The sequence below is a fragment of the Protopterus annectens genome, chromosome 4.part0 (genome assembly GCF_019279795.1).
Source record: "Protopterus annectens isolate FY-2018-M chromosome 4.part0, PAN1.0, whole genome shotgun sequence".
Lineage (NCBI taxonomy): Eukaryota > Metazoa > Chordata > Ceratodontiformes > Protopteridae > Protopterus > Protopterus annectens.
The window spans coordinates 412,050,405-412,078,046 of record NC_056733.1 but is presented as its reverse complement, the minus strand read 5'-3'; the positions used below and the strand labels follow the sequence as shown (position 1 = coordinate 412,078,046).

Here is a 27,642-nt window from a genome sequence, read left to right as displayed (position 1 = left end):
CTAGGCATGGAATACAGTAAGAGTGGAAGTCCTTATGAGGTATTTGCTTCCCAAAAGAAATACAATTATTAACTTGTTCTGACATCGGTCTGAGGCAAGAAAAAAGTTTCCCCAATGGGATACTTAGCTTTATTGAAGACTTCGGATCTGAAATTCGACTTCGAAAATCTCAGGAGTCGGCCGACCAGCACTTGCGAACTGCTTCTGGCACCGCGTGGCAAGAAAGACTGGAGAAAATGGCATCGGATGCATCTTATATACCTCTGGCGCACTGACGTCAGGGAAGAAGCGACAGCAACAAATGCCGGACCAAGACTTTGGAACTCTGGCCGACTGCGGGACCGGCTGGTGGCAGGATAACCCAAGTGTAATGACTGCAGCAGTGTAACACGATGAACATCCAGTTTTTGTCATAGCAGAGCTACCCATCTGTAGTTGAGGCACTTTAGTAGCCCGCGCCATGGTAGCAAAGGCTGTTTATTTAATTTTCTTTTATGCATCTGGAAAAAGGAAGAACCGATGAACTAGTAGATTGCTCCATGCTTAAGCTGAGAAAGAGGACTTCAAACATGTAGTTTAAAATTAGTTTTAACAGCTTTTTACCTCAAAAGTAAAACAGTCACCCTCCTGTTTAAAAGCAATTAAAAGTCATGCAGATCTTATTAAAAATTGTTCTTCCTACCTTTAAAATTAATATTTACAGAAAAAGGACAATTTCTTTCAAAATACATAAAGTGGAAGGCTTTTTACCTGAAGGGAACATCTCTGCCTGGCATTGGAACAATGTTAGCAGACAATCGATTCTCGGAAGCCCACAAGAAGAGTGATCTTCAGCAGCAGGAAAGCTCTAAAGGGCTTGTCACTCAAACCTGACTTTTTGGTCGGCTCAACTTGAGCTGACTAATGTTTTGGTCATGTGGAAGTTACCCTGAAAGCTTTTGAAGCTGGCTGGCTGTTATATCCTTACCAGGGTATATAACCCATATAGCTAAGGTTAGATTAGCAGTGATCCATACGATGGACATCATTACTTATTTGAGTGCCTCACACCATATATACATACAGTTTGGTGTTTCAGAACATTGGGTCTTCTTCATGAAGAGAGCAAAGGATGTTCCACTGACTCTATGGGTCAGGGGATGGGCGCATACACTGTCAACATACTTTAGTCTCCTCCAAACTGGGCAGTGTATGTCAACTGCTGTCTTGCTAGGGAGAGATGGGAACTGGAAGAAGGATTCAATCACAGATAAGCTGGGAACTCAAATCAGCTGGCAGGTTATGGGGAGTGTTGGCTGGGGGGTACAATTTTTGACTCGGATGTAACTGTGTAGATGCCTTTTTTTCCTCATTCAATTTAAAAATTCAATATTTGCCTTTTTGCACATTCAGTTAAAAAATTCAATATCTGCCTGCTATAGGTATGGTAACTATTGCCAGCAGGCTGACATACACACCAATACTAATGTTGACAAGGATATCACATCTCTGCGAGATAAAGGAATTGAAGAGCGTTATACCCTGCATCTGAAAACAAGACGCCTGTACATGTGCTGTTTGCATACTGTGGCCCAGAGAAGACAATCACCTACTATCTCAGAAGACATCTGTTAGCAGTATTAAAAGTGCTTTCAATGGACAGTGTCTGCCTGCTGACACCCAGCAGGAGGTAGACGCAGGAAATTAGTCAACAGGTTTAGGAGGCTCAAAACTAACTAACGGTGCATACAGTAGTGCTGCAAAAGATGAGCTCTTTAGATTGTTTTTTCAGCAGATTAAGATTTTTTTTTTCACTGCTCTGTGCTCTGTATGCTACAGCCTTCTTTTTTAGTAAGAGAGCCTCAAAGTATTACGTCTTCTTTTTACTTAACGCTTACTAAAACACACAATTCAGTGTTATTCTCGTGCTTTGGCCCAAAACAAGATGGTACTTTGAATAACAGTCTGAGTACATATGTCACAAAGACACAGTTTGGTCACTTTGACAGAAAAAAAAACAGAACACTCAAAAATGTTTACAGACTTTTTTTTCTACAAACATTTAGTACAGTTAACAGTAACAAAAATAACTTTTTAAATAAAAAAGGAAAAAAAAAAACAAAAGCGCTAATATTTATACATCACAGAATAAGTTCAGAGACTTAACTTCAGAAAAACTTTTCAATACATTCAAGTAGATGTTCATCTCTTCTGCAGCAAATACACTAAAAAAGTGCATAGTTGTGTCCATTATACTGATGTCAATGTGTCAAAACACTGCTAATGAGATGGGGGTGAGAAAGTGAGGTGAAAAGGGTAGGAAAGTCTGTAAGTGACATTAGCTGCAACAGTCCCCAATTCTGTCCAGCAAGTAGGGTTGTATAACAACTCAAAAATAAACGACAGCCCCACCTAAAAAATAATACAAAACAGTCAATTCTTATGGCTTGCTCTTACTTTTAGAGCTGTTTCAACATGTTCTCCATAACACTTCTACAATAACAGCTGCATAACACAAAACAGACATACAGCCGAATGCATCAAAACCGTTTATGACGACTTGTTTATACTGTAGTGCGTCTCCATTGTCACTGAAGACTAAAGAAACAAATACTGCTTGATCCCTGTTATTTAGCTGCCTGCTTGCAAGTAGGGCGAAGGTCTGAAGTTCAAATATGTTACACCTTGTATACACTTGGATAATCAATAGAGTGCATCAAAGCAATGTTTGAATGAAATGATGGTCCAAAATTATTCCGCCATCATTTAACAGGTCAGATCAAGTCAAGTCATCTTCAAACTGTAAATCCTTCTGCTGTAGTTTCAGAATAAGCTCAAGTAAATTCATCTGTAGAGTCAACTCCTATACAACAAGAAAAACAGTGTTAATTAAAACACAAAACTTTCTTGCTGCCTCCTCTCTCTCTCTACCACTACACTTACACTTGCAGTTTTCAAAAGCATGGCCAGTGATCAGCAGGTTGTTCTACTTAAAAGCAATGGGTCTTCTCCAAAGTTGTACATTTCTTAAGAAGGAACAATATACCATATCCCACTACCACCACTCAGATGTCTACCTAGATAAGTCTTACATGAAAACAAAGCATCTACTGAACAGACAGAAGACATAAAGATACATGAAGATTGCATTTTAAAACAGTTCCCTTTGGCTAATTTAATACCCATTTCTCAACTGAAAAATGGAAAGTACTTGCAGATGAAGCACATGTAAAAAGGCAAATGGTCAGCACAGACATACATCACTGACAGGACAAACAACAAAACATACTAGATTCAATGATTCTTTAAAATGTAACCAGAGAATACTATGAAATGCAATGTTGCCAACATGCTAGATTTCTAATAGCAAAACAAAGTTGATCAAAAGCAATACTTAATATGAGGAAGCAAATGCTGTCTGTCAGGATCTGCATTCAATAAAGAAAGTTAATGGCAGTGAATGCTCAACGTTAAAAAGAGAATGCAAGAACAAGCATCTTCCTGGGCATGTCCGTGATTATCAGCAAATCAATCTGTTTTCAAGGGAACAATAGAATGCATATCTCACTGTGTAATGAAAGTTACTTACTTAACCAATAAGTACAGCTGGGTAAAATCTTACCATAACAGTAGATGTCCTGCTATTTACTGTTGCAGTTGTTGTTTGTCTTTCAACTTTTCCCGGTTAGGGGTCACCACAGCGGAACTCCGGACCGCTAATGATTGGCAGTTTTTTTTTTTTTTTTTTTTATGATGTCGAGTTGCCAGCCCGACGCCCAACCAGGCAGATTCAATGCATGTCTTTCGAACGCCCACTCGACCGCGGGGAGGACATGCAGACTCCAGACAGAAGGCACTCCCAACCCAAGCTGAGAATCGAACGGGAGAACCTCTTGCTGTGAGGCAACAACGCTATCGCTGCACCACTGTGTAATCTTTACTAAAGGGATTCCCTGCCAAAGGTAAGACAAATTCCTACTGGTGTACCATAGCCCTAGAATAGAATTATGTCACTCGTATGCTCCCTGCTTAAGGAGTAAGTTATAAAGGTGACGTACAGACAAATACCTCAGAAGTGAAGAGCCCCAGAAGGAATGTGCAGTTGTGTAAAATCTTATCATAGCAGTAGATGTTCTTCTCTTCACTGTTGCAGTATTCTTCATAGAATGGATGTCCCACCCAGGACAGAATGAAAAAGCCTAAAAAAGATCTTGTACATCACATTTATGCTCCCAATACAGAATTGTAGGGCACAGAAGAGATGTACGGACTCAACTACCTGGAACTGAATTGCCCAAGAAGAGAACAGTCATGAACAGTCATTATAGGACAAAGGAGTCCATGCACATACAGAAGGAAAAAAATGCAGAACAAACCAGACGGGCTTGGAGGGAGGGAGCGAATACTGCTACAGTGAAGAGGAGGGCATCTACTGTTATAGTAAGAGTTTACACAACTGTACTATGCCCTTCCATTTCACTGTTGAAGTATTCTTTACTACAAGGAAGAGTACAAAAGCTCAAGAGGAAACTTGGGAGGAGGCAGGATTAGCAGAACCCTCAAAAAACCCATGCAGGATATCTGTGTCAAGCCAGCTCTTGCTCTGGAAACAGCATCCAATCTCTAATGCTAAGTAAAGGTATGGAAAGAAGTCCAAGTAGCAGCTTCAGGGATGGAATTGGTATGCAATCCTTTGAAATAAGCACCAGAGGAAGCCACGGACCTGGTAGAATAAGCCTTTACAGATGCAGAAAGAAGACTTTTCCCATGAAAGGAGTAACAAAACAAAATGACCTTAGAGATCCATGAAGAAATGGTTTGCTTAGAAACAGACAAACCTAGAGATCTGGGATGAAAAGAAATAAAGAGCTGCTTAGACTTGCGAACGGCCTTAGTCTTATCTAAATAATATCTGAGCTGCCTATGCAAATTCAAGATGTGAATGACTTTTTCACTAGCAGACTGTGGAGAAGGAAAAAAAAGGGCAAATTAATAGACTAAGACAATTCATTAACCACCTTGGGCATAAAAGGAGGATTAGTACGAAGAGACACCCTGTCCCTAAGAAAAAAACAAAAAAGGAGGGACAGACATTAGATCCTGGAGTTCGGATACTCTCTTAGCTGAAGTAAGAGTCAAAAGAAGAGTCTTCCACGTACAATGCTATAAGGAAGCTGGAGCTACAGGTTCAAAAGGAGCACGAGTCAGTTTTTCAAGAAAAAAATTATGATCCCAGGAAGGTGCAATTAGGTTTCCTGGGAGGTCTGATATGAAGAACACCTCTGAGAAACCGCTTGACCTCAAAACTAGAGGCCACAGGAGGGAATTAATGGCAGACAAGCAGAAACAACTGAAAGGTGAGCTTTAACTGAAGAATATGCTAATCCAGTATGAAGCAACTGACACAAAAGACAGAAACACAGGGATGTTCACAGAAGGTAGTTCCTGGTTACAAGCAAAGCACTAAATACAAAATCTCTTCCATTTGGACATATAGGATTTCTTGGCCTCCTGAATAATCCTACACATATCCTCAGAAAAAGGGCACCTTAAAGGGATCAAAACCTCATCACCCACAATGTCAGTTGAAGAGTGGACACGTCAGGATGGATAAGAGATCCCTTGTCTTGTGCAAGTAGGTCCATCCTGTGAGGTAACTTGTGATGACTGCCCTTGGCTAGGTGCAGAAGAGGGAACCAATGCTGTTTGGACCAAAAAGGAGTCACCAACAAGATTATGGGGAAGTCTTGCTCTATCTAGAGCAGGACCTTTGCAATGAGAGGAAGGGGAGGGAAGGCACAGAGAAACATTCCCTTCCAGGAAAAAGAAAAGGCATCCACCTTCCAGGCCAGAGGACTCAGGACTCTGATACAAAAAATGGACAATGCCCAGAAACACATCTCTGTGAAGCATCCATTTATGAGCTTGTGTTACGGACCTGCTTAGAGTGTCTGCAACTGTTCTGCTCTGAAGGAATAAATACAGCCTGAAGAGTCACTTGATACTGGACAGTTAAATATCAAACTTGAAGAGTCAGCCTGCAAAGAAGGTAGGACTGTGTCCTCTCTTGCTTGTTGATGTACCACATTACTGTGGTACTGTCTGTAAAGATTTTGAGAGGCCCTGGAAGAAAGAATGAAAGACTTGAAGGGCAAAAAAGAGAGCTCTCACCTTTTTGATATTGATATGGTGTGACCTCTGAGGAGGAGGCTAGAGAGTTTTAAGGAGAACAACGTTTTTTGAGATGTTTTTTTCCAGGTTTTCAGCTTTTCGGCACTTGGCATTTCGACTGGCACCATTACAACAGGGAGTCAAAAGACAGTCTAATCTTTTTGACAGCCCAGATAGAAAATCTCTTCCACTTGCTATGCCATACCTTTTTTGTGTATTGTTTCTGGGAGCCTAACATGATTTGAACAACTGGTGTTGGGACCCTGGCATCTCTGGCTAAGGTCAACACTGGAGGAATCAAGAGGATAACGTCATGGATTTCTGGTCCGGAGGAGGCAATTCAGACAGGTAGGCCAACAAGGTTTGGATACTGATCCAATATCCATGGCTGATGCACTAGTACAGGCCATAGGAAGGGAAAACATGTTTATCAGGGCCAGAAAGGAGCAATGAGAATCACGCTGGCCTTGCACTTTCCTGATGAACTTGTTCATTAGGGTTAATTGGGAAAAAGCATAAAGGAGACATTGGATCAACTGTGAACTACAGCATCCCTTGGTGTCTATCCCTATGGAAAGATTAAGGCAAATTAACTGCTGCACTTACCGTTCAGGTACAATGTTAACAGGCTGTAGCAAGGCTGGTCCCAGCAATGGAAAATCAAGCTCGTTATTGCTGAATTGAAAGACCACTTGTGAGCCATTAAAATCATTCTGTTCAATTTGTCTGCTGGTATTTTGGATATCCCTAGTATGTGCGTTACTATCAGAAAGCAGTGTGAAGACATTGCCTAATGGCAAACTCTCATAGCCTCTCAACAAAGGGGATAAGAATGGGTTCCTCCCTGTCTGATGATATACCAAACTACTGCCACACTGTCTGTGTATGGAAATCAAACCTTTGGGGAGAACACCCTGGAACACCTGCAATTCTAGGAGGACTACCCTCATCTTCAAGAAACTAATGTGAATATTGATCTCTCTGTGTGACCAGGTACTTTGGATCACCCTCCCTTTGAAATGCCCCCCCACCCTAGCAGGGAGGTATATGTGGTTACTACGGAGAGGTAGATCCATGTGGAAAAATCTTCCTTTCGTTCGTGACGGAGACTTTAGTCAACAAGTGGCGTGTTCTTTGCAGACCTGCATAATGTGAATCCTTGGAATGCAGTGAATGAATGTTTTGAGATCACTGTACTAATATGGTCCACTGGAGTACTCTCATGGAATCTGGCTAGTGGGACCACCAAAATCATGGAGGCCATCAGACCTTACAGCCATAAAATCAGTCTTGCTGGAGGAGAAGGGTGGTGAAGTACCTGTGTAGCTGTGAGACGTAATGAAAGAGTACTCTGGCATGGGAGGACTGGAAATCTGTAGCGCTGAGTCCAGATGGCATCTGAAACTCTGTTGGGTTGTGTAGGAATCAGATGGCTCTTGGTCAAATTGAGCATAATTCCTAAATACTGCAATAAGTGGAGCAGAAGGTCCAGGTGACAAAGCAGCAGATCCTTGGAGGTAGCAATTAAGAGCCAATTATCAGAGTATGGAAAAACTTGAATCCCTAGCAGACGCAGATGCATTGCATCGACTGCTATTACCATGGTAGACACCCTGGAAGCTGTGGTGAGACCAAGACAAGGCTCTGAACTGGTGAAGACTAGACTCTCGGCCAGAAACAGAAAAATCTCCTGTAATGCTTCTCTGTCTTTACATGATAGTACACATCCTGGAGAACTATGCCATCCAATCAATCTTCCTCAGCAGAGACCAAATGGACTGAATCATGACATTCAGAATTTAGAGGATTCCAATCCAGAATGGGTCAAGTCCCCTGTCTTCTTGGGTTCTAAAAGAACCTTGAATAGACTCTGGACTCTAATTTGTCTTTGGAGAGCAGTTGGATGACTCTCTTTCTAGCAGTTTGGAAAAACTGCTGCTGTGGGTTCCCACTGACTGGTTGGAACACCAGGAACATTCTTCTTTCTTACTGGAGAAAGGGAAAAGGGAATTGAATAGCCTCTGGAAATTATGTTTAGCACCCAATAATCTTTAATTATGTTTTGTCAGGCTTGCAGGTGCATGAACAAGTCCCCCCCCCAGCTGTCTCCAGAGTGCAGCAGCTGGGCAACCTTTCAGGAGCACTGGTAGGGCTTTTCATTGAAGGGATTGTGAAAGCTTGGTTGAGTGGTCCACCTCTGCCTCTAGGGCAATGTCGATTAGAGTTGCCTCCTCCCCTGCCATGAGAAGGCCTATCCCCAGGAGTGTCCTGATAAAAACTCTGATTTGTGGAACTACATTTTCTTTCCACTCATTTGATTCATATACAAGGTTGTCAGGTGGAAAAGCAGATTCCTACTGCAGAGTTTTATAAACTTGTTGACTCCTGGTTAACGTGTCTTACCTTTGGGCCAAAAAAAAAACTGGACCAATCAAAAAGGGCATTAATGAAGGACGTCTTGAAACCTTCTGCAAAATCACAAACATGCAACCAGGCATGCCACCACATGGTGATGCTAGTACCTGTTGCCCTAGCTGAATCATCACCTCCATTAGAAACAGTGGCATGGTTACATTCAAATTAGGTAGAAAGCTTGGAGTCTACAGTCTTCTGAAACATCCTCAGACAGAATACCCAAGAGAGACTTGGAGAGTAATTTGGTCAAGTCTCTCTGGAAGCATGAGTAAAACAGTTCAGCACTCTGAGGGCAAATTTTGCTGAAGCTTATATCCATTTCTACACTTATCCATTGCCCTAGACTCCCTTTTAGGGGGATGGACAGAAGAACTTTCTTTAGACGGTTCCTTTTTAGTGGATGCTGCTACCACCATGGCACCCACTGATAGACCTTTGCTCCAGTGCTTCCTGTATTTGGGAGCTGCCAAAATTCTGTTTTTCTGGGGGACTGTTCCACCACATCAGGATCCCTCTGTGCCCGTTGAGTCATGAGGTCAATAAGGTGATTAACGGTGGGGTGGTACTACCTAGGATGAAACTGAGCTGGAACCGAAGGCTTCCAAGAACACAGATTTGTCTGAAGGGTTGCCTGTGGGCTACCCTCCCTCACTGTTTTCATTAATTCAAGGATCTCACCGAAAGTGCCATCTTCACAGGTGGACTTTGGAATACCTTCACTTTCATCCAAATCAGTCTCTTTAGTGAAAGACTCTAGTGATGAGTCTGTGTGCTTCCTCCTGCATGTATTTTTTGTGTGAATCTGTACTGGTGGATACTCATAAGGTTCAGAATCAGAATGGCAGCTAACATAGCAAACATCCTTAGAAGCTTGTAGAAACAACTGTCCCTGTCTGACAGAGTGATGGGAAGCAGCAGCAGAATCCTGCTGAGGTTTGGGTAGAACTGAGCTGGGTGGAAGTGCCTTCTCCTTTGGTACAGTGAAGACCCTTTCAAAAGCCTCAAAGGTCAAAGCCGCAACTGGTCCCAAATGAGGCCCCCTCCAGTCTGAAGATGAAGGAGAAATCCCGATACCAATAGGCATCAACCACAAAACCAAAGTTGGATTAGAGTCATCTAGTGCAGCGACCCCAAGGGAGAGGTACAGCTCCAATAATTTCAGCACTGACCTACCCTGCTGAGCTCCAGCACCAATCCTTCAGCTCCAAGTCTCTTCTTGATCTGAAAGCATCAGAGCCAGAACAGAAAGGGAAGCTATTGGAGTTCAAGTGGCTTTGACTGTTGGTTCCGACGAAGGTGCTCTGCGGCAAATTGGATCCAGGGTAGACAGTTCTGAAGGGCAGACCAGAACCAGAGAAAGAACTGGGGGAGGACAGTAGCTGATGAATACAGAGCACATTCAAAGGAGACGTCACTGAGAGAACCTCAAGCTAGATTTGCATTCTAATATACTTCTGCATCATTCTGTTGACGTCTTGCTCGGTTAAGCTTCTGGATGACCAGATAGAGGAAGCCATGGAAGATGGTCTTGAGTATCTCTGTTCCTGCAATACCGGTGAATGAAGCCTTGGGCTCTCCAGCTCCAGACAGTAAGGTGACCAAGGAGAAGGTCACACCTGAGAAATTGACGAATCCGACTTCTCTGGAGTCTTCAGATCAGGATCTAATGAAGTTGTGAGGTCAGGAGACAGTTTTTCTATTATTTTCTAATTTGTCCTCATCTCTCTTCTCTGAATCACTCTTTTCTTTTGCTTGTCATTTTGTCTGGTTTTGTCTTGCTTCCAGCAGTGGAAGAAGGGCCAGCTGAAATGAATGACCCTGTCTGAGGAAGGAGAAACCATTGGTTATCAACTTCACTGTCCGAGTGCGAAGTGCCCTAGAACTAAAAGAAGCAAAGGACTGACTATCTCTAGATAGGTGGGCAGTGCTCAGACAGTACACACAAAGAGTAAGGGTCTTGGGGGGGGGGGGGTGTGTGTGACCACACTCAGCACACTTTGTATCCTTGGTATCAGATATCTTATTCAACCGCTAATTAGAAATAGCTATACAGGAAAAAACACTGTAAAATAGTAACAAGAGAAGCTCAACAATTTCTACTTTCTCTCTTGTATTAACTACAAGTCTACAGCTCTACTAATCAAATTACTATTCAGGTACAGCATTTTAAGTACTATCTTAACTATGCTAGTTTCCTACATATCAAAACAAAATTAAACTAAATGACTAGAAAGAGGAGTATCTCAGTAGGAGAGGAGAAGAGAAAAGGGGCATAGCCCAAACTAAGAGCCCTTAAAAAACAGGTCTGATTTCCTCAGGCAGCAAACAAGATTGGAGGTACTAACATGGACTGGGGTGAAGGGAATTATGGGTAAGGTACGAGTCAGATCCCTGGAACCAAAAAGCTTCAGAAGCAGTGCCAAGGTTGAATCCAATCAGATCCTACAACCCATATTTTTAATTGGACAAAAACAGACAACACTGGACCAGATCAAATGCCATGCTGTAATCGGTTTGCTAAATAACAGAATAAAAATACACATCTATTGTCATTTAAACACATATTTCACAAATGCTGTTATCCTGCAGCAAAACATTTTAAACATAAAAAGCAACAGCTAAGCCTGTGATTTAAACTTAATTTTTTGCATTTATTAGAATGTATTGCTTGTATTTGAATGATCTGTTGGTTCTATTTAGCAATCCATTCAAGCAGCGTCATAGTTAAATAACAGTCCAGCTGAAGTGCAACAGTAAAAAATGTATTAATTTGTTCAGTGGTGCTTTTTGATGGCAAAAAGGCAGAAGACCGGCCTCACAGTCTGAATAACCAAGCAATGATCCTTTATTTCATAGGATGAAAACATAATGTCAATCAAATGCTTATTATATAACTGAAAATACTCAAAACTAACGAAGAGATAGAAATATAGCCAAAGGGCAACTTATAAGTAAATAACCCATGCTACTAAGCCATTAAATGCTGCATGACTCAAGCCACTGTGTCATAAAACTAGACAACATAACTCAAGGAACAGACATTTGAATCCATCTTGGTTTCACATACATCAGTCAAGCCCTAAAACTGAATTATGGTTATGATTATTACAAAATAAATGCATGTAAAATGCCAATATAGGTCTGTACCAATATCATCTTAAAGTGCTGTCTAATAGAAGACAGCATATATTCATACTCCTAAAACTTTTTGACTTCCTGAAGGGTATCATACAACTAAGTTATGGTATTAGACTAGTCACTGACAAGATTCTTGCCACCATTTGTGCCGTCAGTCCACCTAAAATCAAGAGAAAGGGACATAAACCAGCATTTTCTTTCCAGATTTCAAACCTTTGGGGAATAGCAAAGGGATGTACAAAAGTAAGTTTCTCTCATGCCTTCCAAACTGTCACCCAATAAGGGTTTGAAACATACAATTTATTGTAGTAGCCCAGACTGGGTAGACATTTAAGCAGTTTAGCTATTGAAAATTAGTGTACATGTGTTAAAAGCTAGTTTGGCGTTTTTTTTTTAAGAGCAAATTTGGTTTATTTGGTTTGATTATGTGGTCACAATACAAAAACAGAACAGCGTATCCTTTTTGTAACATTATATTCTTGGTTTGAGAATAATGGATAATTAATAGAAACAGATGAACAGTTAATGACAGGCATCAGAATTTGAACTTGATAAAATGTAAACAGGGATGGGTCTTTGCTTTAGCATGATGACATCTTTGTATAAAGAATCAGGAAAGTTACTTGTCACTTTAATTAGTGAAACAGATTGTTAGCAGATAAATAGCTCTGGTTTGTGTGGCTACTTCATGTTCAGACTGTGGAGTAAGAGGTGTGTGTGATGAACATCGATGGTCTGTCATTCAGTGGGTTATTAGTAAGAGGTGTGTATCCTAGCCAGCATTAAATAGCCAGCCAGAGGGTATCCTTTTAACAAAAGAGGGAAAGCAGTTGCTCAATTTATTATACTAAACATTGCAGCAAGCTAAACGGCCAAAAGTTGAGCATTCTTGGTGAAAAAGAAGTAAAATTAACAAATTATGTGAAAATACTACATCATGCAAGTAAGACATTTTTATGTGGTTCCTGTAATAGCAGCGTTTAACATGCAAGTGCACTGACTGTTATTTTAATGTTATCAGTTGTTATGCATTAGTTTATGAGCAGAGCCATATAATACCATGCTAGACGCAAAGGAAAACAAACTATTATGATGCAGAGTTCTGACAGCATCTTAGAAATGTCCAGATTCTTAATTTAATCTATCAATCCTCATCACTATCTCATGTTGTCCCATCACTAAATTAGAGAGAGGTGCTCCCAAGCACTACAACAATTAACAAAACTGAACATAAAAATAAACTAAGCAACAATGAATTAAAAAGTGAAAATGGCAATCCAGCCTATTTAATATATCCTATCCCAGCAGAGAAAGCAATCATAACCCTTTCAACTTGTTACATTTGTCTACTGTCCTAACCCTATATGACTTAAAAACTCTACTCTGACATCATTCCATTCTTGAAGCTATACATTTTCCAAAATTACCACCTAGCAATATACGTCTCTCCCAAGATACTTTCTGTTGACCTACTTTCTTACAACGGCTTAACACAATCCAGTACCTTATCTTCGGTCTCCTACTTCCTCAAACCTAAATTTCTATTATTGCTTTTAAGCAGCTATCATATTTTCTTGATCTATTTTTATTGCCCAACATCTTATTAATTTTTTTCATTATCTGTACTTCTTGCATTAACTAAGTCAGATTATGTACCAATTAATCTTTAAAGCCTGTCCTTTAAACATTACCAAAGAATGGGGACACAAGCCCCTAGTACTCGCCATGTTTCTACATTTGGGAACATCCTCTTCAGTTTTTGAAGTGTATAAAAATTTGTAGACACTTTTACCCAAATATCAAAAACTGGTGCTACTATGTACCATATATGAGCATTAAAACAAGTCTTCCCCATGTCCTTTCCTTTACTTCTCTGCACAACTGCTCCCCTTCTGTCTGCAAACAAGTGCTTTATATTCTGTACTGACTAATCATTTCATGTGTAGCTCTTCTCTTTCACCAAATATAGCAATAATTTGTACTGTGTTTCACAAGCATCCCAAAAGTTTCTATTTCTGCTGACCTGCCCCAAATGGCTCATTCTCTCTCACACCTCAACTGCTTCCAGTATATCACTTTAGTTTGTGTTTCCCTCCAGTTCTTAATTAAGGACCCTTTGCCTCAGGCATTCCTACTCTACTCTAAGCAAATGGTTTTACGCAGAAAAGGATTACATTAGTGGATAACTATTTCACAGGTTTTTCAAATCTACTGCTTGTTTTACTACACAAGGCGTTTCTTGTCACACATTCATCCCACTCATGCTACACACCTTCAAAAGCTACTTTATTTCCGATCATTAATTTCATGACTATTTCCATTTAAAATCATACCTCTTAAAAGAAAGACCTTCCTTCACCATCTCATAATGTAACATTTTAAAATTTAAAACATTTTTATTAAACAATTGCAACAGTGCATGAATAAAAAGAAAAGCTACAGCAATATTTCTCATTGTTGTCATACAGTACACAGGTTTTAACAATCATTCACTCCAATATTACAAATTGCTCAAGTCCTACTAATCACAGATATGCAACACGCCACATTACACAGTCCACAACAGCAAATTCCAAATCACTTTATACATAACCCCTCTCCCATATGCAGTCCTGTATCACTGACTGACTATAAAATTCATCTGATACCTCTGCTGGAAATACTCAGATTGCAACTACTAACAGAGAAAAAGGTACAGCTTGTGTTCTATGGTCAAGCTCTGAAACATCTTCCAACTCTGGATATCACCTTTCACCTCTTCATACATCTTATTTATCGATCCTCATGTATACTTAACTGCATCACTAAATACTTTCACCCAGCCACAAAGAGCTAAAAGTTTCCTTTGCAAACAATATAATTACCACTGCATAGGACTTCATTTTAGTGACCTTAGCATATTTTACCAAATTTATTCAGCACTTTAAATTCTTAGCAATACTTGAATGGATCGTATAAAACAATCCATAAATAGTATCTGAATTCCTCATCTTGTAATCTACATGCTTTCAAATCAAATACCTTCACCAAAGCAGCCAATAGTTCCAAACTGAATACAAACAGTGGTGTCGAACACTTTTGCTTTATTCCTCCAAATATTCACAATAATGACATACCGACAAATACCATATTTTGGCTTGTCATATGTACTGCCCTCAAAACATCAAAATCCATGGTAGAACCAAAAGGTAAAACATACTTGCATTCAACAGTATTTAACTTTAAGCCTTCTCTACATCAAAATTCACTATCATTAAAGGGTCCTTCTCTTGCTGTGGCCAAGTTTTCAACAATGCAGCCTTTGCAGCTTTTGTTTTAAAAAGGTATGTCCACCTGCAACAATATTTATCAAATTCAGAGATAGTCTTGCTACTCTATTCACCAATAATGGCATAAAAAGCTTATAATAATTTAAAACATAATAAGCTAAGAATAAAGAGGTAGGCAGTTGGAAACTGCAGATGCATGCAGCTTCACCAAGGTATAAGACAAAGGTCAACAGCTATTTGATCATCAAGGGCAGTGAAGTCAGATTAATGTGCAGACTTCCCCTGACACCAAAATGTAGAACTGCCCGTTTTGCTAGGTACAATATCCTTGCATTTAGTTTCCTAGCCTTATTTAAGTCATAAACCAAACCCCCAGCACGTGCCTAAAGGGGAATGAAAGCTACATCATCCAAGTTGTCAGCCTTAGGGACTTCAGATTGAGGTGCAAGACTGACACCTTGTTTTGGGTCAAAAGGTTCGCATGGTGTAGCAGGACTACAGGCTTGGTCTTCATCATACTTGGTAAGCAGGAAAATCAGTGTTGTCTCAGTCAAAAGGGAGCTGTATGAAGCATTTTTGACCTGTCTTGTATTACTCTGAGGAGGAGAACAACTAGAGGAAAAGTGTACAGAAACCAGCCTGCTCAGCTGATTCAGGAAGGCATCCATTACCAAATCTCTGGGGTTTGTGTCCTGGTGCAACCTACTGAGCTGTTTTTTTCTGAAGCAATCTAACTCCAGACCAGATTCAGAAATGCATACTGTTCCACATCCATTCATGTGGTTCTATCTACCTGTGTTTTGCGCAATTAGTTTACTAAAATGTTCTCTAAAGATGGGATGCAAGTTGCCACAGCAGTTATGTCCAGCACTGTTGACAGGTACCACTCTTTCAAGGCCAGCCTGCACACAGGATAGGGGCATGTACACTCATTTTTGATGTACCACATCACTGGTGGTGTTGCTTGTCAGGATGTACACAATTCCATCTGTCAAATAAGTATTAAGTCTTTGATGGCTAAAATTACTATGGTCATCTTTCAGCATGGTGTGTGTTTTTTCCTCTTAGTTTTGCCCCAGTTGCCTTGGATCCTCAAGTCCCCCCCCCCCCACCCCCCCGAGTGAAAATCTACAGCCTTCCTATGTGAGGTCATTGGTAATTGTCTGGGTGTCAGGCCGCAACAGAATGTAAACCTACTGCAGCCGACAATACAGCTCTTTCTTGATACAGGGCAGCAGGGGAATGTGGCATTCCAAGGAGTGGTCATGCTACGCCATCTGTGTCTTAGTAGCACTGGTGTTCTCACATGAAACCTTACTGAGGAACTACCAGGACAGAGAAGGCCATGTACCCCAGTGTTCTGGAGAACTGCCTCACAGTAATCTAATTTTGCTATCCTACAGAGATGAAATTAGGTCAGAAATAGTGCCGTCTCTGAAGGAAGGAATGCCAACTGGTTGAGAGTCTAAAGGAGCTCTCAGAAACAGTATTTGCCTGGTGAATAGCTGCTGACATTTTGACACACTTGGATTTAGAGTCCTAGTCTGCTTCAGTTCTGACCACAAATCAGACAAGTCAACTGGATTGGGGCAGATATTACCACCCTTAGTTCGGCAGTACTTTTAATAATTCGTTTAACTTTTGATAAGTTTAAGACTCGCCTCTATGGGCTATTTTTTTGAGGTCTAGAAACATTTGCCTCTGAGTAGAATCCTGTGCCTCCCCTTCTGTTTTGGTACTCTCTATAGATACCTTCCTTCAGAAGGTCATCTAGTGTGTGTTTGACCAATTGTCTTTGTTTCTAAGTGATTCAGGTGTGCATAAAAAACACTGGTATTTTTATTAAATGCAGCATGCAACTGGAACCAAGATTCTTAAGATTGGAATGCCCACAAGTGTTTTCTCAGACTTCACAAACAGGTCTAGACAACTTTTTTTCCCCTTTTTTAAGTGGTGAATAGTTAGTGGAGGTGGGTTGGGGAAAGTGTGGTTTAAGTTGGGATTTAAGGGGTAGGGGAAAGAATGATTTCTGTAGACTCAAATGTTCCCTTGTGGGGTTTCAGTCCCAAGTGCACTAAGGCTTCTCCTTTTGGTCAGCTTGCAATTTTCTCTGGAACTAGCCTCCTTTTTGGCTGCTTGCCCTTGTCTTGCCCCCAGTGGAAAGGCCAACACTTGAGAGGATAGTTTCTACTGTATTTGGCAGTGGAGCAAAACACCTAGTTCACAGACAATAGTTTTCCTTTTTTACTGCAGCTTCTTAAACTGCTGTTCAACAAGGACTCCATGAAGCAGCTCCTTCTCTAGTGAGGCATTAAGAAGCTACACTTTTACATGATCTGACAGGGACTGGGTCCTCAACCAGGTTTGTCTCCTAACGACAGCCCTGCTGCTGCCCTGCTTGATGCATTCACAGCACCATCGCCACAGCTAGTGAAGTACCTGTTAACATGGGAGGGGAGGCTGCAAAGTCCTGCACCATCTCTCAAGCTCATGTCCTCTATTGTCTCAGTCTTATCCTTCAAATGGGACAATCCCTGGATACTTTCAACACGTGAGTTAGGCAGCCAAGGGCCCTGAGGGCCAGGGTGGCAAAGGTGTAGACAAATATTCTGTTTTCCCTGCCACTAGGAAGGGTTTCTTGGTTGGAGTCCAGCAGACCTCTTACTAGAAATTCATGGACACCACTGCTAGATCAGCAATTGGATTCTTGTATAGGTATTTGCAGGAATAACACTTCAAAAAAATTTCCAGTCTTCCAGGGAGCAGGGGTTTGGGTATGTGGGTCCAAAGATGCACTAAGTAAATGCATCACTGGCAGAATAGCTAAGGGATTTGGCTCTGGAAAACCCATACATTCCCTCTGCACTGTCTGGATAACATATGAATCATTGTACTCCCACCTGAAATAAACCCTCATTCTTTTAAGAGTATGTCAACATGAGAAATCTCTTGGTAGGGAGACAAGGTCAGTGTGACTCAAAACTGAGAGGAGGAGGAGGAGGAGAACTGGTCCACAGAGTCCAGTTCATCCACCTCTGTGTCAGATGTCTGATTCCTTAACGGGAAGATTTTCCCCCTCTCTTTTTAGAGTAGGAAACCCTAACACTGATACCTGTTCTGATAACGGCTGCAGTTTCTTAAGGAAATCTACAAGTTCTAAGACACCTTCATCAAATCTTGTGAGTAGACATGTTAGGGATGAGAGGTGGGCCACCCAAAATCAAGCAGAGATGGCAACTGACTAAGGTAAGAATAATTTCTTGTCATTGAATGTGTAAGTATAGGGATGCTTTGGCCTTGCTTTTGGGTGTGGTGGATGCCTTAGATATCCTCTGGACAAGTAAGGGCGTCTATGATCTCTATTTTATATCATCTGCTCTGTAGGAGGACTGAGGGACTACAGCGCAATGGTGTCTGGACCAATCAGCTGTTGCAGTGTTTCAGCTCAGGAGAGCATACAGACAACCTAAGTGTGTGGCAGCATCCCTGGAAGCATCAACCACAGGATTCAATACAAGTAAATGCCAAAGTCTGGAGCTGGAAAACCATCTCACTGAACCAGACACCCTCATGCCTAGGGTATATGTTACACTTCAGATGTATCATCAGACTTCTAGGATTCTAACTAAGGTGCACCTCCTTTCAGTTTACAAGCCGCCTTGTCCACAGGTGACTTTGCTAATGTCGTGGCAATCCTGGACAAGGTCTACAAGTCCATTCTGGTTGAACAAGGTGTATAAGTCTTTTCTATTTGAAATAGGGCTGGAGAGATTTAACTCTCCGAGTAAGGGTCTTATGGTTAACAGTAGCAGAAATGAGGATAGGAGATGTGCGTTTTGCCCCCTAGCAGAATAAACCCAGACTATGAAAGTCTAGGCTGGATTTGATTCCTAGAGTAATATATTTAAGTTTAAATTCTGAATTGTACAGTACCCGATTGCTCAATCTCCTCAAACTTTAAACATGTACAAATATATAATAAGATTTTTTCCCCCAATGGGGTGCTTATCTGTATTTTGGAAGCCAAGCCAAACCAAAGGCCTGACAACTTTTAGAAAATCGCACTGAAAACTAATACTACAGCAAAAAAGTACAGACAAGCAGGTGGACATTCCTCTTTCACCAGTGCTGAATTCCAGATGGAACAGCATCCACCCTACCTTGAAGGAGAAGGGTGAAAAAGCTTAGAAGCTGAGCCAGACTTCAGCCTTCTGTGCTATCATTACTGCAAAAGGGAACAGTAGGATGAAAGTCCTCAAATGCCTCACCAGAGAGACAGGTACCACACTGCAAACTCATTACAGGCTGCATCTTGATTCAAAATTTAATTTACTTAATATAAATGCTCAGCCCTTATACACATTTTGTCAAAAGATCCTGCTACCTACCTGAATAAGTACACCACTCCCCTAAGTAACTCAATATCAGATACAGAGACAAGTCTCATTGTCTTCATATACACTGCTGAATATCTCCACATTCTTGGAATACACTTCATCCTAGTACCCCCCCCCCACCTTTCCTCGGCAGTTCTACTTAATAATGTGATAATTTCATTTATGATCATTCAACATTTGATTTGCACAGTCCCTGTCAGAATACACATAATGCTACTAACACTGTGCCCAAGTAGCTCTTTACTACTATGTAACATTCATCAACAGCTGCACCATCCAACACAAGAGGGCATATTCATGAAACTATCAACACACCCGTTTTCTATGCCCCAAAAAGATGCCATTCCCATGCCCAATACCAGACTACTTCATCATGCTCATTTTGTTTCAAGTGTTTTTTCTACAATGTCACTACCCATCACTCTAGCTTCACCTAAATGAATCCCCTATTTTTCTTATCTAGATTGGTTAAACCATTACATTCCATATCATTATGGTCACCTCTTTCTCATCAAATATTTTCTTATTTTACCACTCTGTCAACTGACATACTTCAGATCTTTTTTAACAATAATGTATGCTTTCCACCCAAAATATAAATAACTTGTGAAACTACAGATAAAATGAAACTCCTTTGAAAAGGTGAAACATTTGATATTTACCCAACATTTACAGGCCTACTTCACCTGCACAGTTATCCTAAGAAGGCAAATCACTAGGTGTTAATCTCGTACCTCTACAAATACTTTCAAACTATAAATTCTGATGCATTCAATTTTTAACTTGACGCATTAGTGAAATTAAAAAATTCTAGATAAGAAGTTATGTACTCACCATAATGTTCCATGCAAGTTGCTCCATCTCACCTTCATTCTTTACTGATGGGTTCAGAACCGATCCATCGGCTCATATACGGCCGTTTGCAAAGCTCAAGGTTTACCAGTAGCTCGAGACCAAGCCCCTTATCCCATGATGCACTGCTGGAATTATCTCAGCTCTTGTTTGCTGCGTGTACTATATCCATATAAGTGAACTACCCTCCCAAAGAGAGGAAGAAGAATTGGGCAACCAGGATGAGACCAACCTCTAGGTCAACTATCAGCCAGGTGGGGTACGTACGAATGAAGGCAAGATGGAACAACTCACATGGAACGTTATGGTGAGTACATAACTTCTTAATGTGAAGTTGTTCAATCTCGCTGTTCATTCTTTACTCGGGTGGCTCATGTGAGTACATTCTTCAGGACCATAGACCCAAAGGAAGCCCTGTCCCTGGAGGCCTTAACAACTTTGTAATGAGTGATAAAGGTATGAGGTCTAGACCAAGTGGCTGCAGCACAAATGTTATCAAGGGGCAATTAGGCTTGGAATGCCGAAGATGTAGAAATTGCTCTGGTAGCGTGAGCTTTAATCTTGTGTAGTAAGGGCATATTAGCAGCTGAATAAACAAAAGTGATACAATCAGATAGCCATTTAGAAAGTGTTGTTTTAACCACTGGTCTACCTTTTCTGACGTCAGAGAAAGACGCAAAGAGATGGTCTGATTTTCTAACATCTTTTGTTCTGTCCAAATAATATCTGAGCTGTCTGTGAATGTCAAGTTTGTGCAGCATATACTCTAATTTATAGGAATGGTTAGGGAAGAAGACTGGCAACTCAATGACTTGGTTGATATTAGATTCCGAACAAACTTTGGGCAAAAAGGGGGAGTTTGTCCTACGAGATGCTCTATCAGCATGAAAAATCAAATAAGGAGGGCTGATAGAAAAAGCTTGAAGTTCTGACACACTGCGGGCAGAAGTAATACCCACCAGAAATATGGTTTTCCATGATAAAAATTTGAGATCACAAGATGATGCTGGTTCAAATGGGGGAAGAATTATACAAGGCAGCATAAAGTTTAGATTCCAAGGAGAATAAGGAGTTTTCACTGGAGGCCTCATGTGAAAGGTTCCTTGGAGAAAGGCCTTGGACAACTTGTGAGACATTATGTTTAGCCCGTCAACTCTGAGATCAAAGTTAGATATAGAAGCCAACTGGACCCAAACTGCTGTGGCTGCAGCTCTTTTATTAAAGATCACAGTCAAGAATTCTAATATGGATGTCAAGGGGACTTGATAAGGACCACTGTTCTGCTTAGAGGCCCATATGGAAAATCTCTTCCACTTACTAAGATATAATCTTCTGGTGGACGGCTTATGGGAAGACAAAAGGATCTGCCTTGTCTCATTGGAAAGGTTATGAAGCTTGGCTATGAGGGGAACTGGAGCAGCCAAGCTGTTAGCTTCAGTGACTGCAAGGAAGGATGGAGGTCCCCCGACGTGCGTGTCAGGAGGTCCGGAACTGGGTCCAGAATCCATGGATCCTCCAAGAGATGATGATGAAAAAATGGGAACCAAATCTGTCAAGGCCAATGAGGGGCTATAAGAATGATGGTCCTTCCCAGCGACTTTGCTTTCTGTAGAAGTCTGGGTATTAACGGGATTGGAGGGAATGCATAGAGAAGACCCAAGGGCTAATCGTCTATGAGTGAGTCTTTCGGGGGTTCTCCCAGAGGAGGAATCAAGGCAAAGTGGCTTCTGCATTTTGTGTTGATGTGACTGGCAAAATGATCACAGCAAGGCTGGCCCCATTTGTGGAAAATCCTCAAACGCAAGCTCTTGCTTGAGGGACCACTCGTGCGGCAACAAGATTGCCCTGCTCAGTTTGTCTGCTATCATGTTGGCTCTCCCCTGAATGTGCATTGCCAACAGAAAGCACTGGGAGGAGACAGCCCACTGCCAAATTCTGAGGGCTTCTTGGCAAAGGGGTAAGACTTGGTTCCGCCTTGCTTGTTCAAATACCAGACTGCTGACATATTGTCTGTTTGAACTGCAATTGTCCCTAGAGGAAGAGAGTCCTAGAAGTACTGCTCTCATCTCCAGAACAATGACATGCAGATGTGCCTCCTGATCCGTCCATGTGCCTTGGGCAGTCTTTCCCTGAAAATCCCCCCCACCCTATCAGGGAAGCATTCATGGTCACAGTGGCTACAAGAGTTGATAATTAAAATCATGTGATTCATTTGAAGTTCCTGATAAGACCATTGAGTGAATAGCGGCCATTGAAGAATCCGCATATGCATCCTTGCTAATAGTATGGCCAACATCGCTGCAGCCACCAAACCCAATATTTTTAAAACTTCTGAGGCTGGTGCTCTGTCTTTCAATACCAATGAGCTGCATGCTGGTGAAGAAGAAAGACCCTCTCGACTGGTAGTCGTAAAGTGGTGGTTGAAGTGTCTAGCTCTGCCCCTACAAAGACGATATGCTGCGATGGCGATAAAGCAGACTTTTCTGAGTTGACTAATGCCTAAGTGATTGCAGTGTGTCAGAGTGTACTTTCTTGCCTGAATCAGTTGATGCCTGGTGGTGGAGGTAAGGAGCCAATCATCTAGGTACAGAAACACCTGGAATCCTAGACGCCTCAGGTGAGCCGTGACCACTGCCACGCATTTGGTGAACACTCTGGGGGCTGTAGTGAGACCAAAGGGCAGGGCTCGAAATTGATAATGATTGGCTCCCAGCCGGAAACGCAGATGATCTCTGGATGGCTTGGCCATTTTTATGTGGTAGTACACATCCTTGAGATCTATCGAGCACATCCAATTGTCTCTCCCTAAAGAGGGAAGCATAGACTGTAGCGTGACTATCCGGAACTTCTCTTTCTTCACAAATTGGTTGAGCCTGCTGAGGTCCAAAATGGGTCTCCAGTCCCGTTTTCTTTGGAATCAAAAAGAATCTTGAATAGGTTCCAGATCCTGTTTGGTCTGCTGGATGACTTTCTAGCAACTTGTGGACCTCTACAGTTGCTTGTTCCCTGTAACTGGGTGGAATGTCTGGGATTCTCCTTGCGGGTGTGGGTGGAGTGGAGAACGGTATGAAATACCCTCTGGAAATGATACTTTGTATCCAGTTGTTGTTTGTTCCATCTTGTCAGGCATCTGGGACAAAGATAAGCAACCCCCGACTGCCTCCAGAGCAAGACAGTCGGCCTCCTTTCAGGAGCGGTGATAGTGTTGACCAGAGAAGTGATCTCTGTCACTCTGGTGTTGCGGACCCACTATGCCACGAGGGCGGAGTCTTCCATTATTGACCCCTCCTCTGCCCCTAGAGGGGGGGTTCACCACGTGTGTCCTAAAAGGCTCCTTGGGCTTTTCGGAACCACATTTTTCCTCCCCTTTGGGCACTGGGGTAAGGCAGAGTAGGGGTGGAAAATGGACTCCGATGGCAGACAAAGTCTTTTCCTCCTGTTCACACCTGGTCAAAGTTTCCTTCACTTTAGGCCCAAAAAGAAATGAGCCATCAAAAGGGGTGCTAACAAATGAAGACTTAAACGGCTCCACGAAGGAACAGAAGCACATCCAGGAATGTCTTCTTAGAGCAATTCCTGTACCCACTGTCCTACTCATCCCATCAGCTGCATATGATATGAGCCGCATGGACGAGTTCACAATGGAATTTAGGATAGCAAGCTGGGTGGCAACTTTGTCGGAAGCCCCTGCAGCTACAGTACCCTGAATAGTATCTCCCCACTCCTTAAGGAGATCTGGTGAAATGGGTCAAATAGTTCAGGGTAGGACTGTAAAAGTCGCTGAACTACACATGCGTTTCCCATATCTATCCATGATCCTGGACTCTCTGTTAGGAGGATGGATAGACGAGGAAGTCTCAGACATTTCCTTTTTGGTGGCCGCCGCCATCACCATGACATCAACAGGGACTCATTTGGACAAAAAGGATTTATCTACGGGGGCAGAAATAAACTTATTAGGCCTCCGAGGGACAGGCTCCATGGACTCCGGTGACTCCCACGCCCTCCGAGAGAGAAGCTGTATGAGCTCATCAAAGGGCGGAGACGCCCAAGAGGTGGAAAGTTGAAACCCGAAAGCCTTCAGGAGAACTGACTCGTCCTCAGTAGGGCTTTTGGATTGCCAATCACCCCTTCTGCTTTAGGATCTCGAGCATCTCCAAAAAGGAGATATCCTTACAGGGGGATCATGGGGACCCTTCTGACTTATCCAAGTCAGTGTCAGATGTCAAAGACTTCTGTGGGGAGTCCAAGTGTCTCCTCTTGCTCAATCTCTTCCTGGGGACCTCCTCAGTGGGAGCCTCTGGTGAGGTCTCAAAAGAGCAGGGGGGCACACTGTGGGGCTACCTGAGGGCTCAGGGTCTCTACGCTTAGCCTGGACGATAGAGGCAGAAGTGGACACAGGCACTTTGGGGGAAGAAGAGGCCAGATCTGGTGTCGAGGATGTCTTTGGGGACAAGGCTCTCTTCATGGCTTCAAAGGCATCACGGCTTCGATGAGGAGTCGACGGACCCAAAGGAACTGCCAGCCCCTCCCACACAGAGGCCGTGGGCTCCGAGCCAGAGATAGGAGCCGAGCTCATCCGAGCCGAAGCCCCGAGAGGAAGAGTCTGCATCGACAAGTCAGTGCGACTGTCGTCCCCGGACCCGACAGAAGAGTGTCAGCTCCTAGAGTCCCCAGTCAGTGCAGAGGACATCGGAGGAGGTCTCGGCTCCAAAGGCTCCATGATCAACAGGTCATCCCCCCTCAGGGTCTGAAGGCCCGGTACAGCTCGGAGGAGGAGCAGTCAAATCCGAGAAGCAGTCAAATCCGGGGTGGTGATCTTCGGTTCCGACAAAAATTTAGCAAGGCCTGGTGCCCGTAAGAGCTTCTGCACCAATCGGTCCATATCCAAATCCGAAAGGCCTACAGAAGACCTAGAGGAGTGCACCAACGGTGCCAAATGAAGGAGTGGAGATGCAGGTCTCTCAGAAACCGGATCCAGAACTGCGGGTCAGCTCCAAAATGAAAAGACACTCTGCTCCAAGAACTGTGGAGCCGATGTCCCAGAATCTTCCACTTTTTTAGTCTTTTGATGCTTTAGATTCCTTGGAGTCTCCTGAAGACTTGCTGGCCCCATCCTGGTCACTCAATGCTTTGGAAAAAGGATGCTTCAGCAAGCCCCTATCAACAAGCTTCCTTTTCCTCTCCAATAAAACCCTTGAGGAAAAGGAGTGGCACATACTGCAGGACTCCTGCAAATGCACAGCACCTAAGCAACATACGCACTGAACATGCCCATCAGTCACAGACATCTTTTGCCAGCAGTCTGGACAATTCTTGAATCCAGACTTTGGGTGTCCTTGTCCTCAGACATATCCAAACAAAATATCCCTTTAGGCTTAACACTAAAAACAAACCAACAAAAAGCCTAAATAGAGTCACACTCAGCTATATAACAAGAACCACGCCTAGGCTCATAACACACAAGGCCTGGAGAACAGCTAGTTTAGCCAGAAGACTAATAAAACACACACACACACACTCAAACGATGGCCCAAAGGAAAGAAGGGCCAACAATAGCTAAATATGTATATATATCTATATAAGTAACAAGATAACAACTAGGCCAAACACGAGGCCACTACAAACTATGCTAAACAGCACATGAAGGGAAAGGGCAGCTTGTAAGAAGCTACAGAAATTACTCTATAACTAAACTATGGAATATCAAAAAAACTGAAATAACTTGCAAAAAACGCTTTTTTTTGGGTGAATATTGGCTTGGGCAAACTGGAACCTCTGAGATCTGTGCCGCGGCAAACTAAATCTGAGGTAACTCGAGCAGTGCTTCATGGGATAAGGGGCTTGGTCTCAAGCTACTGGTAAACCTCCAGTTTTGCAAATGGCCGTATTGGAGCTGATGGACTGGCTCCGAACCCATCAGTACAGAATGAACGGCGAGACTGAACAACTTTGCATCATACATTCCCTCCACACAAACCCAATTTCAGCCTTTAACTTCCAACCTGACAGGTGATACTCATATTTCCATTCTTATCCACCCATTCTTATTAATGAGGCTAACTTTATCCTACCATACAGGCTACCTCCACTCAGTTAATGTAAGACTGCTTTCAAACAAGAAAGCAAGCATTATTAGTCAACATATTATAGTAGCATTTTCATTAGCCTCCACATGTTAACCAGGGTGAAAATATTAAGTTTTTTTTTTCTTTCTTCACCTGACATTCTCGCACAAACTTTTCACCATTTTCCCCCAAATCTTTTCCTTCCACTAATGTGAAGCTGCTTCAATTTATTATTTGCTGCAGCTTGGACTCTAACACTTCACACTCTTCCTCGTCACCTCCAGGTTTCATTTCTTACCAAAAACCTCCTTTACATTAGGCTCACATTCCATTATAGCTGAAACAGTTTATTGCCACTCTGTAAATATTTTAAAAACTTTTAGGAATGATAATCTAAACATAGACAAAAATGACAAACCAAAAGTACAGTTGTGTACACTTAACATAAATGTAGATGTTCGAGTGTATTCACTGTTGCAGTCATCACCTGTGGGTTATCCCTGCTGTGTTAGCCCTCGGCCAGCTCGAATATCAGAGTCAAAGATTTTCGGCGTCGGCTGCTGTCGCTTGCTGCCTGACGTCAGGTTGTCAGTGCTATAAAGGAAGGCAGCCAACGCCATTACATCAGTTTTTATTGCCCTAACCAGTCAGAGACCCAAGTAAATATGGTAAAGGTGACGCTGGTGGCTAAAAGCCACCATTAGAAACGTATGTCGCCCTAAAGAATGAAGATATAAGGGGGAAGGAGGGTGGCAAACCAGGACTGCAACAGTGAATACTCTCGAACATCTACATTTATGGTAAGTGTACACAACTGCACTATGTTCTTCGTATTTCACTGTTGCAGTCATCACCTGTGGGAGGATTCCCAAAGTTGAGGAGAAGGGTGGTAGGATTAGTAAGAGACCTAGGAATGGGTCAGCATGCCCTGCAGAGGCAAACCCTGCCCTAGCCTTAGAAAACAGAGGTAGGTGATAATGCTTGGTAAATTTATAGACAGAAGTCCAGGTGGCAGCTTCCAGGATGCCCCTGGTGGGAACTCCTCTGAGGAATGCTGTGGAAGTGGAGGCTGCCCTAGTGGAATGGGTTTGAATAGACATGGGGGAGGGTTCCCATGCAATCTACAGCAGAAATGGATACAGTGCGATATCAATTTGGAAATGGTTTGTTTGGAAATGGGCTTCCCCTCTGCCCCTGGGGCAAAGCTGACAAGTAGTTGGTCTGTTTTCCTGAGGGGTTTAGTATGGTCCAGACAGTATCTGAGCTGTCTGTGTAGGTCTAGTGAGTGGAGAATTATACCCACTTGTTTTGAGGGTTAGGAAAGAAGGTGGGTAGATGTATGGCCTGGTTGAG

The 27,642-nt window shown here is 42.4% G+C and overlaps 1 protein-coding gene across 5 annotated transcripts in view; it reads right to left on the bottom strand.

The window, feature by feature from the left end:
• Window positions 1-2,010: 2,010 nt before the first annotated feature.
• LOC122799357 (protein DGCR6-like) overlaps window positions 2,011-27,642 on the bottom strand; it is a 557,275-nt gene continuing 531,643 nt past the window's right edge. For all 5 annotated transcript variants that reach the window (XM_044068355.1, XM_044068356.1, XM_044068354.1 and 2 more), the window contains exon 6: window positions 2,011-2,842. In XM_044068355.1, coding sequence (XP_043924290.1) covers window positions 2,759-2,842 — 84 coding nt within the window. In that variant the 3' untranslated portion in view covers window positions 2,011-2,758. The remainder of the gene's footprint in view (window positions 2,843-27,642) is intronic.